Source organism: Pipra filicauda, unplaced genomic scaffold (assembly GCF_003945595.2).
Source record: "Pipra filicauda isolate LSUMZ 115617 unplaced genomic scaffold, ASM394559v2 scaffold253_size2546935_pilon, whole genome shotgun sequence".
Taxonomy (NCBI): domain Eukaryota; kingdom Metazoa; phylum Chordata; class Aves; order Passeriformes; family Pipridae; genus Pipra; species Pipra filicauda.
Window position 1 is genome coordinate 377,190 of NW_024104369.1, and position 12,634 is coordinate 389,823.

Below are 12,634 nucleotides of genomic sequence, written 5' to 3' on the forward strand. Positions count from 1 at the left end.
GGCAAGAGTTTGGAAGGTAACAGCACACATATCTTAAATGCCACCAAGTAATACATTGGCTTTCACAATAAGACACTGCTGGACAGGATAGGATTAAGTATCTTATTCCAACACATGTGGAAATTTGCAAATAATTTTGGAGTGGTTGATCACAGCAAAAGAAACAAGTGCAGTGAAGTGTGCACAGGAGGAGTAGGAGCACAAACCTATATAAATATTCTGGCACATAAAATGCAGCTCTGATATGATGGTTCTATGCAAATTAAGGTGACACAGTTTTAGTAAATCTTCAGTTTTTCTGCTATGGTAGAGGTATCATGGCATAAATTAAAGCTAGAAGGGGACAGCAAAACAGCACTTTCTAATAATTTTTTTCCCCATGAAAAACTAACACAGAGTACCAGGAAAGTGCTTTAGACTACTCCGACTTACTCTACAACTATTCTAGCCCAATATATGCAAACAGTCATTAGCAGGTCTCAGTTGCTCAACAGTACTTTCTTATACTACTTGTCTTGCACCTGCCCAGAGCACTTAATTTAGAAAATGAAGAAAAATAAAAGATTATGTTCAGTGCCTAAAGAAAGGCTACTTTCTAATCAGTAACAACCAACAAACAACAAGGTCGGTGCATTGATCTTACACACAGCATTTGTTTTGGTACACAATTACCCTACATGAATATAATGCTTATCTGTATTTGTTAAGAGGTAAAAGAATTTATTAACAGCAGGTTTGCGAGTAGGGTTCAAAACAGGTTGTATGCAAGAGGATGGAGTCAATGTTTGAATGAGGCAGTTGGTAATAAATACGAGTTTTATTATATGCAATAAAAGCATATTATATAAAGATACTGCATTACTGCAGATCGCCTGATAGAAATAATACACACAACCTTATTATATCAGGCAAAAGGTACTAATCTGAAAGCATTCATTCTTATCAATTATAGTGAGAGAGCTAAGTTTATCATAGGGATAATTACAAAAGCAAACAAAGATCAAAAACTGTTTCCATCCTGCACCGAGTCTATTTTCATACAGCTTTTGTAAGGTAGTATTCATACTTAATTCAAAAAGACTGCTTATTGATCTGAGATTAATTCAGTATGGTGATAAACATGAATAATTAACAAAACCCTCTTTAAGTTTTCTGTATTAATCTTCTTATGCATTCCATTTTAGACAGGCAACATACTGGGCCAATATTTAAATGACTCCAAAATGGTTAAATGGTATTTTTTTCAGTTACAGGAGTCGAGTACTTAGTAGCAGAATGTGATTTTTTTTCTCTCCATTAGTAATAAGGGCCATCATTGCTGAGGATGTCTTCATTGCATAAGCTACTGTAAACCAAGTTTCCCAACCTCTAGGTGCTAGCTCCACTGGAAACACATTTATCCTCAGTATCTTGTGCTAGTATTGTGTGACTGAAAGCTTGAGCCGCACACTGCCTGCAACATGCCCCCACCTGACATCCCCAGCAGGCTGCCTGGCCCACCACAGGGCTCGTTGAGCCCTTGGGATACCTCAAAGCCAGGTATGTAGTAGAAAGGACTGTCTCCCAAGAGAGAGAGGGTTCTCCAGAGCAGCGCAGTCTGGGGTGAGCCTCCCTTTTGCTGCTCCAGCACCCATAGCAAGGTGCAGGAGCCCACTGGATCACTCAGCCACTGTTGTCTGCCACTGGGTGCACTCTTGGGCACCCAAAGCTAGGTTAGAGCCCCTCTCCTGCCCTACACATCAATACACAGCCACATCGAGACCATGTAATTGGTAAAGCATTTGGCTGAGGAGACACAATAGTTTGAATTTTCCTCTCTTGTTTTCCGAAGCCTTACTTTGGGCAGAGCAGTCCTCTATCGGATACATGCCATCAGCAGTAGTGATCTTGCCAAAAGGATAATAAAATCAGAGATTATCTTTAAAGAAATAAAGTGCTTAAAGATTGCAGCTGGAAGGCAACACTGGGGATCATTTTGCATTCCAGTGAAGCATCACCTCTGCTCTCCAGAACTGGGTATGCCAGCCAACGCCAGCACACGTAGGGAAAATAAGCACTTGTAGGAAGCAGTCTGATACTATGAGCTACCAAAGTGACCCTCCATTTCCACCTTTACTTCTAGAAAAATGGCTAGCATTTACAACTACAGCATGCAAACCTGGTTACACACAACTCTCCGTGTGGGTTGACACAGAGAACAATAGAATTTTTGCATTCAGATCACACATTTCATCATATACTTTTCATACATCTTTTCTTGTTTTGCCTAAAAGAGTGACTTTGTAGTTGATATGAAAGAGTTAAAATTTGATTTTAATGAAAGATAGAGGAGGGAAAAACCTAGATGGTAAAGCAGAAAGCAACTTCAAAGATTTCAAAATAAACGTGAAGGTTTTACCATAACCTGTTGAGGTTTTCCCCCAGTAAAGGAAGGACTGAAGGAAAAAGACGAAACATTTTCATTTTTTTTTGATATTTTTTATTCAAAAGTTTTCAAAGAAATAAAACAGAAAAAAGCTAACAATCTAATCAAATTTACAGTTCAAAAATGTCTTTTGGCGTTTAACAACAAGTCCTAGGAAACAAAACTACAGAGTTATCTTGAACTGGACAAATAATTTACCACTGGCAAGTTTGTGGCACTAGTAAAACAAAAATAAAAAATTAACTCTCTTGATCATATAGATATCTCTATGAAAATCTTTTTTTTTTCAATCTGTACAAAAGGTCTTTCTTCATAAATTAATTTTTTTATAATTTAATGGCTGTCTACTATGTGATGTTTAAGTAACTGATTATTTCTTTATGTACAGAGGTTAAATTTCCCAAATCTTACCCAGACAATGAGTATGGCACTTAGTTCAGACATTTCTGGCAGCAACTCTTCCCTCCCTCTAACACAGCTATCATACTGCAGTTTTAATTAACGCAAAAATAGCAACTAGTGAGAGATCCAGGTTTGGAAAGTTACCAAATACAGGCAAGGTGCTGCAGGAAGTCTGGACTTTTACAAAGCAGTAATATTCCAGGGAGCATAGAACCAATAATACCACAACTTTTTAAAAAAAGAAAAAACAAAAACACATCTCTTATGACTATGCATTTCACTAGAATCTACACTTCTCAGAGCAGCAATTTACTTTTGAAACTATGAAATGTCACCGACATCTATACTCCAATACTCACACAAAATTTAAAAACTAAAAAATACTTGAAAGAAACAACTGCTTAGCCCTAGCTCCTGAGCTAGGATGATTTGGTCTGTGGAAACAGGGAGGGCCAGCAACCTGTCCCAATACAAAAGGAAATAAACTTTGAGGTAGATAACTGATCATATACAGCTGACCAGAGAAGTACACAGTTTTGGAAGACAACTTAATTTATCATTCGATTTAAAACATATGCAATTGTAATAAAGAGCTTTAGTAGCAGTGAATTATTTAATATGTGAAGTACAAATAACTGTGTATTTATGAATCAGGAATTTCATAGTTTCAAAATTGGTTTTCTTTACACTTAACACTTGTAGTGATGATGTAAAGTGTGGCACTGCTTGGATCCAAGTCTTCCTTCATGCTTTTGTGTCCATACATCAATTAAAATTATAAAACCTAAATGCAAATGTACAAAAAAGGCACATTCTCCTAACCGCAAACTGGTCCGGCAAAAATAAAGAGTACAGAAGACGCAATGCTGAGACAAATCAGAATTATTGGTTACTGGCTCTTTGTTCTTTGGTAAAGTTACCTTTTAAAAGTGCCAAGTCTTTTTATTTTTATTTACCTACTATAGAGAGCTAGTACCCAATCAATTATGCCTCTACTTAGATCTCAGCGTATGTTTGAAAAACGAGTCCTTTAGCTTTTGCCATTTTGCTGTAATAGCAACTTTTCTGTTTGCTAAGTCTCAGCACAATCCTCATCCTAAAGCACTATCATTAGTATAAAGGAAGGACAAAAACATTCGGTGATATCTCCACCCCAAACTCCCTATTCTACCTATGCTAAAACTAGAACATCAAGTTAGTTTCTGAAAAAAGGCAAAAAAAGATTTTACATTGCATCATACAGCAGAGTTCCTAAATCATTCAAACTACCAGAGGGAACTATTGGCATATGGCCTTACAAACAATTTATACTATTAAAATTTCCCCAGTCAGAAAATGTGTTTCACACAAAACATTTTTTCCCCTCTTGCATTTCACTACCTTACATATTATGTGAAAAAATCATTAAAAACACTTACTACACATTAAAAAAGCCAAATTTTCAGCAATTTTTATTGACTACCTTTAAAAGCCCTATGCTGCTGTTTTACAAGGCATAATAGACCAGCTCATTTGGTCAAAGCGTTCTACACCATTAGTTTGGACTACTTACTGAAACAGCTACAGCATTGAAAGATTTAAGGCAAATTGGAATTTATAGAAAAGGATAAGACACTTCACACTACATTAAAAGAAAAACAGAAAGCTAAAAGACCAGACACTGTAACTGCAACACTGCACTAAAGCAACACTCACACACTGCAAGCACAGAACATCATATTAGATGTTTTACTATTTTAAACTTCAGAAAATCCATTTCATACAAAAAAAAAAAAAGAAAAAGAAAAAAGAAAAAAGAAACAAACAAAATAAAAATAACCCAAAACACAAATTCTGTCATGCACGTGAATAAGTCTTCGTGGTCATCTGTGCATACCCAGAAATTTGAATATTTTTTTTTTGCGTCATAACACTTGATAAAAATTTTTTTTTTACTAAAATAAACCTGTTCATGGGAACAGCTACTAGATGAATTTAAGGTTTTTCTTATGCACCTTATAGAACTTATAGCAAAAATAGTTTTAGTTGATTTCATTATAAATAACATTTTCAAGAACCTGTGCAAAACTGTCAATAATTCCTAAAGCACAATTGATCAGTAAAATCCATGATTGTTTCAGCCTTTGCACCCTTCTCCAGGCCAGGTCAACACTGGACATCTGTAACACAGAAAGGTCAGAGCTAGAGCGGAATTACAATCACACGTCTTTTTTCTAATGTAGCTGTCCACCAAACTAAATAATTTCCTATTTTAGACAGCTGAGAGAAGACTAAGTGAATCTGAGTATAAACCTGAGAAGTAACACAGGCGGCACTCCAGGTTCTCGGCCCTTCCCAGGAAAAGGCTCTCTGCCAGGACACAGCCTGTACTGTATTTCCCCCTCTTTCTCTAATAACTGCTCAGCATGCAGAGTTCCCACTGGGGAGCTGTGAGGCTGCACTCAAAGCTCTTCCCTTCTTTTTTGTTTTGTTATTGTTATTTCCTTTTAATTGACCAAAAGTGGTTGAGTGTGCTACTCCTGTGGCATCTCCAAGGCTTTTGATTTCTGGAAAAGGAACACAACTTTCTTTCAGTGCAGCCCCAGGGAGGCTGCGTACAACAGCTAACTCAGAGACAGCTACTGTGCCTCCATGATGGCAATACTGAACAGCAATTCAGGGCTCATCCAATTTGAAGGCAGACTTCTCAGTGTACTGTATTGGCTTATATTGCCATGCGGGTTTAAAAAAAAAAAAATACCCAGCTAATGACAAAAAAGTTTAGACAATTTTTTAATTTCTCAAGGCAAGGCAAAGTGTGGTATTTTAAGGCTTGTACATTAATAGGTGCATATAAAATGGGGGTGTTTTTTCAAGTCCGTTTGACTATTTTTCACATAGGAGCAACTTTTTGAAAAGAAGTTGTGAAGTTATTAAATGTAGCTGCCAAAGGAAAGGTGCTGTGTATTTTTGATTGACTGCATCCACTTGTGCAAATGTGCTAGTTGTCATTTACCCCTCATTTATGGGAATATGTATATTGACTTTAAATAGGACATTCCCAAAAGTGCTGCATGTGCATTTAGAAAGTTTCAGTTTGACAAGAGTAACAAAGCTACAACAATCAAGAGACCGCAGTGTTCCCTGTATTTAGGGCACAAAATATCAGTCAAATCCCTCCCCTTCACCTGTCTGAAACAAGACAAGTACCAGCATGTTCCAGGGACAGAAATACCAAATGCCATACTCTGAGGCTGAAATCACCTGAGTAATATTAACCTTCCCCGCGTATCCACTGCTATAGCCACTGCTGTCACAGATTTCACTGGCTCCTGTTGCATATAAATACAGGTAACAGTGCTTCTCTGAAGAATAAGACGTGAAGAACTGACAGCAAACACACAGAGTTGCTCACAGAGTTTGGAATTCTACACAGAGTCATCAATACAAAATGTGTCTCAGATGGCAACACAACTCATCCTTTCAGGAGACTTAAGGCTGCTCCTCCTGCCTGGTTTCAGTCTATGGGAAAGATACTGACAGGCTGGGAGAGAGAGGCAGGATGAGGATATGACATGCAGGATTACGCCTCGCTGTCTACCACAGATCCCTATTGGTAAGGAGGTTTTACATGCCCAGAGGGAAGACTTAAGGCAAAACAAATAATTCCTTGAAAAGCGGTTAACACCAGGCAACAGCCTTGGCATGGGAAACGTGCAGGAGTCATGATTTTAACACTAGGAGATGGATAACGAGAAGAGCCTGTGGCTTTGCTTACTGCCTGTCCTGGAAGCAAATCAAGGATGTGGGCTTTCTCTAGATGCCAGCATCTGGCCAGAGTACAGGAATAACACAGGTCATATGCTGTGCTACGCAGGCTGGGCCATCTGTTGAATTTGCCAAGTTTCCCCATTGGTTTGTTTCTATCTTTACATATAAGAAGCTGTTATGCCAATTATGGGGATGAGAGCAATGTTGTCAAATAGCACAGCTGACCTGCAGAATCAAAGGTAATGCCTAATGTTCTCTTGGATCAATATATTTTAGAGAGAATATCATACAACTGTAGCACATAACTGATTACGATTTTTCAGTATCTAACAAATGCCACGAGGGCTGTAGGAAAACCCTTCTAAGACAGCCTCTAGCACATTATTGCAGCTGAACGGAATTTTTCAGTGTGAGGTCTTAGAAAATGTGATGTAAAAAATTATTTAGTCAAGTTGCCCAGCTTAAAAAGCACTAAAAAAAAAAAAAAAAAAAAAAAAAAAAAAAAAAAAAAAAAAAAAAAAAAAAAAAAAAAAAAAAGATGAGTTAAAAAAGAAGAAAATTCCAGAATTTTAAAACATGGATCATGGAAAAGGAAATGATTAGTGCAAGCAACATTTTCAGGACGGAAATCTACAGAAAGAGAAAATTTTGCATGAAAGAAGTGCAGGTAAAGCTAATGACTGGCTAGTAAAAAAGGCCATGCAAGCAAAACCAGAGGAAACCTGGAGTAGGAAAGCAAAACTCTGGAATTAGAACCAAACAAGGACATGGATTAAAAATTAATTGACAAAATTCTGGACAAAACTGCTTTTTCCTAGAAAAAAGAATGAGCAGAGAAGTCTTCAGGAGAAAAGGTCAGCAAGGATTTCTACCAGACAACCTCCCTGCCTGTGGTCTGTAAATCAGTTGCAAAGCTGCTTCTCACCTTATATGTACCACAGAACTAGAGCATGTCTTTCAATACAGTTCCCTTTAGCATTTTGATTCTCATATTTTTGCACTAATTCCTTGTTATTCTGTATACAACATGCTACTAAAATGAACAAATTAAAATCCAACATAATCCAGTTATGCTATATAGAAATTATTAACACAATATTACTCATAATTTATTAACTCATTTCTGGATCCCATGTTTCCTTCCCTGGCTTCTGACTCTGGCTAAGTTCAAACTAATTTCACTTCTTGTCCCCAGATATTATCATCAGGACTATTTATATGACAATAAAAAAAGGGTTCAATACAGAGTACTGTAAGTTATGAAATAAAGTATCTTTGAATTACATCTTTCATGAGACAGGATGAGCCCCTACCTCACGGTTATTTATTTTGCTGATACGTATATGGAGAATGGTCACTGGATGTCTCTACTGTAACCTGTTGTTGACCACTGGCTTCCTGCAAATAAAAAGGAAGACGAGCCATGAGACACAAAATCAGGTATCATTACCAGCAATCTGCATTTCAACGTGACTTCTGCAATTAACAGTGTTCACATCTAAAACCTTCCTAACATTCCTCAACTGAGGTATTACAAATCTGAGGTGTTAACTTTACATTGATTTACATTTCAGCAAACAAGAGAAATAAAATGATAATGCAAACCCTGTATTTCCTCAGCTGCTTTGATGATAATTAAAAAAAAAATCCTGAAACTTTTGACATTATAGAAATAAACACACTGAGAGAGAGCAAATAAGCGCTTGAATATTTTCTATCTGCAAATGCAAAAGAACATTCTGCCCCTTTCTTTTTGAGGGACAGCGAGAAGAATGAGATCTACTTGCCACATATACAAATGCCATCACTATGAGTACTGTGATGTGATTGGCACTAGGCAACACAAAGAATTGTAGACGGGGCTTTGCACCCAGACCCCCCAGAAATCATGGAATAATTCAGCTGAGAGTGCTTTGGCAGCCGGAGCTAATTACTAAAGGTAATTCTCTGATCAATATGGGCAGATGAACCAAACTGATCCACACAACTTCTGGAATTTCTGGACAAATAGGTTTTGAAATGAAATGTATCTTTTTTTAGAGGTTCTAGAAGAGACTGTCTAGCACTCATTCTGGATACAAGAGCTGCAGTACATCTTGTCTAGCTCCTGTAAAGGAGTACTGACCTATGAAAGGGTGTAAGGTAAGTCAAAATAGTAGACAAACTATGGTCTACCATTTAGTTATGTTCTCCAACTAGACTAATAAGCTTCTTCAATGGAGGGGTTTATTACACAAATATGCACAGAACCCTGAGTTGCCAGGGTCAATCAGGATTCTCTGCAAAAAATTACAATCATGGTCTGTTGGCAGAGAATTTTTCTCACAGGTAAACTAAATGAAAGATCAAAAATACAATACACTCCCTGTCTTGTTCCTACTGGAGTTAGGTTTCACAAAACAGAAGGTTTGCCAGAGCTATGCTCATAGAGAAAACTGCTCCAAGTACTGTACTGCTATAAGTACAGGTCATTCCTTGTTATAATACTAGCTATTAGTTGAGAATAATGATATTTTATAATTTTAATATAAATTGCATTCACAGTACATTCACAGTAACAGTATTTGCCTTTAAGCGTTAATTTTCCTGGCCAAAAAAAAAAAAATCATAATAATATTTCTTATCTCTGCTCTTTGATAGAATATACTGACCTCAACAGGAACTGCTGCTGTCTGGACATGTGTGTATTGGGGGATGTAGGCTCCTTGCATAGCTGTTGTGGCTGGCATGTACTAGAAAGACAGAGTCCATTACATTGAGTTAAAGCCCAGTGTAAATTTATGAGTATTCAAAATACTTATCATGATATTGTTTAATAGATATCGACTGTTTCCCTAGAGCAACATACATGAGAGAAAGACTTTTGTGTCTGAAATCAACAGGCTTTCCAGAAAACTCACATATCTATTTTGAGAAAATTCAAATTTAGACTTCAAAGACCATGTAAAGGACTTTTCCTTCTTTGTTAGTCCCAATCATTTTCTTTTTTTAATCTGTTCAGAAAAGAAAGGTCTTGCAGTTTAGAAGCTAGCCTGCATCTCTTCTTCTGGTTTACTTTCTGTTCCACACTTTAGGAGATCAGAGTTGAGGAAAGGAATACGAAGAGTAAAACCAACTATTTTAATTTTTTTTATGCAACTCTGAAGTTACCTCCCAGGTTCCTTTCATTAGCTTTGATCTATTTTTATTTACTCATTTCCAATTTCTGATCAGCTAATAGACTCAATAAAAACTGCTAAATATTATTTAAAAACGGAGACAGTTCTTAGCAGTTTATTGGATAAAAGATGACTTAAAGGATTAATTTTTTCTATATGCAAGCTGCACAGGCATACTGTGATCTACATACAGTATTTTCTGCTTGTGTAAGTTCTGTTTTGTATGAAATTGCTACATACTGTTCCAGTACTGCCTAATGAAAGATGACTCATCTGCTGTGTCAGAGGGCTTATCATTGATGCAGGCTGTAGTGACATGGTGTGGTCCATGGAGGGAGTCAGTACAGCACCCTGTTAAAACAGAGATGGAAAGAAATGGTTGCAACACTCACATTTTAATTTCATTTTTTATTTGATAGTCAAAGTATGGACTGTCCTTCCGAGGGGATATACCACAAGAACTCTCCTTAATCCCAGGCACTGACTCAGAAAAGCAGATCTGATGCATTCTAAATATTCTACTCAAGCATCTGTGTTTTGCAGTTTGGTAATGGGGTAAGACCTTCATTGACTTCCCATTATACATGCAACTGATGTGCAATGCACTTGAGAGACCTGCTGAAAATGCTTTGTAAAATATGAGTTTAACCAGATGCCAACTTGAAAGCAAAAATTTGCACACATTACCAGGTACAGTTTCACTTAGCTTAAGCTTTGGAATTTCATGCTTTAGGAAGAAACTTCTATCTCATATTTAGGAACAAGGGCTTTGGAGTAACATTTGTGATGGGAGAATTCTACCCATCACACGTGATGTTCACACACAAAACAGCTGCCCTACTTAGTGGTTGGGTTCATTAGCACACAGATTTCAACAGTGAGTTAGCAATGCTGATTTTTTGTCTAAATACTAGCTGCTGTGATGACATTTCTATCACTTCTGCACCATTTCGCTAGCTTCATAAAAATTATACATTGAATTTTTGAACACTCAAGATTTCTAAATATGGAGGGCACACTAATAAGGTTTTCACAGTTAACTGAGACAGGATTATCAAGAAATTTCATTTTACCAATCATGTTCCACAAAAACACATTTCCAAATACTTTGCCTGACTTATGCTTGCAGAAGGTGTTGATTAAAATTCACGGAGGCTCAAAATTAACAGAAATAATTGCGGTGTACTGAAAGCCAATATTTTGAAATAATAACTAATCCTTAAAAGAAAATAATAATAAAAAAGAAAATAAAAAGAAGTATAGAATACAGTTGGCAAAACAACCATGTGATCAGTGTAGATGAAATGAGTCACAGGCACATCAACTACTGAAAGAATTTCCTGTCTGTGGACTGCAGGCTTCTCTGAAAAGCAAATGAACAAGACAGCACCTGTCTTCACACGGGCCAAAACTCACCTCCAGTCAAGAATCTAGATCTTTATTTTCAACTTGAAATCTCATCTTTTGTACCTGTGCAACTAATATACCTTATAGCATTATAACATATCAACTTGTGTCTTTCCCAGCATGATTTGCAATATGGTTTTTTATGCAAATCTGTGTTGATAGAGAGGGAAGTTAAAACCTGTTGTGTGTGTATTTAACATCAAAACCCATAAATACAACAATTAAGTGTGTGAGAGGGTGTTCTGGTTCAGCATCGCCTTTTCTGCATGCCCAAGAAGAAAATGTTCTGCCAAGTAGACTTACATTCTATAATCTGCATGGAGAGGTTAATTAAAGTCAAGACCATGTCCTTTCTATATCTGGAAACAGACGTGTTTGTTAACTACTGGAGTGCATATATTAAAGTGCCTGGTATTACTAGTAATGCTCATCTCAGAAACTTAGTAAGTGTCAGATATAATGGTACTTAATTGGCAAATGACATAGATAAGAAGCAAAATATCACGGGAAAGTATAGATTAGAATCCTGACAGTCTAGTACAGACAAAAGTGTAGGGAGATTAGCATTACTCCTGAGTGGTGAAGCCAGAACAGGCTATGCAGGTTTTCTCATTTGCCCATAATGTCATATATATCACTACATCTGTCTGTCTTTCACAAATTATCCAGTCTGAACTATGGTAGACCCATTCTAAAACATTGGGTCTTTAATTTCAGCTCCTGAAGGACAAACAGTTTGTATAACGTTGATATTTGCAAAGTGTTTTTAAAGTAAAAATACAACAAACAAAACCACCACAAAACAAAACAAACAAAGAAAAACCCAACAAAAAATCCCAAACAAACAAAAAACCCACCAAATTTTCCTCTTTCTGATGTGGTAACTCTAATGGTCCTCATCACCTTGATAGTCTGAAGGTAGCTTTTTTTATTTTACCTGATAAAATGAGGCCCCAATTCAGGTTTACTATCTTTATTTCACCTTTCATTTTGATCCATGATTTGGTCACGATGTAATTGTCAAATCTAAAAGTAACTCGGCAGGAATAGATCTACTTCCTGTTGTTTAAAGTATGTAAAGTATTTATACCATGAGTAACACAACAATGGAGAAGAATAAAAACTTACTGGGTGCTGCATTATATATGGTTGAGGCTGCATCCAAGAAGGACTCTGAACCTAGAACAAAATTGGTATTTTATTTTTCATGTTATTAATCCTTTTCATGAATACTCCAACTGAGTTATAGTAAAAATTTAATAAATCATCTTAGCAAGCCCTCTCCCTTATTTATTGACCTTTTTAATCCAATTAGTCACTCTGTGGAACAACACTAATTTCTATAAAAAATGGATTAATTGTACCTGTAAATCAGAGACAAGATTTGGAGACAATATACCACATACACCTTGCAGAAAAATATACTATGTTTTTAGTGCAGGTTTCAGAAACTTTATCAAGTACACCGAAAGGATTCAAACAGATGACTGAT

General features: G+C 36.6%; 1 protein-coding gene across 3 annotated transcripts in view; it reads right to left on the minus strand.

The window, feature by feature from the left end:
* Positions 1-2,468: 2,468 nt before the first annotated feature.
* RBMS1 (RNA binding motif single stranded interacting protein 1) overlaps positions 2,469-12,634 on the minus strand; it is a 145,308-nt gene continuing 135,142 nt past the window's right edge. For all 3 annotated transcript variants that reach the window (XM_027734163.2, XM_027734162.2, XM_027734166.2), the window contains exons 10-14: positions 12,271-12,321; positions 9,976-10,086; positions 9,229-9,309; positions 7,891-7,975; positions 2,469-4,986 (exon numbers count right to left, since the gene is read on the minus strand). In XM_027734163.2, the coding sequence (XP_027589964.1) occupies positions 7,898-7,975; positions 9,229-9,309; positions 9,976-10,086; positions 12,271-12,321 (321 nt within the window). In that variant the 3' untranslated portion in view covers positions 2,469-4,986; positions 7,891-7,897. The remainder of the gene's footprint in view (positions 4,987-7,890; positions 7,976-9,228; positions 9,310-9,975; positions 10,087-12,270; positions 12,322-12,634) is intronic.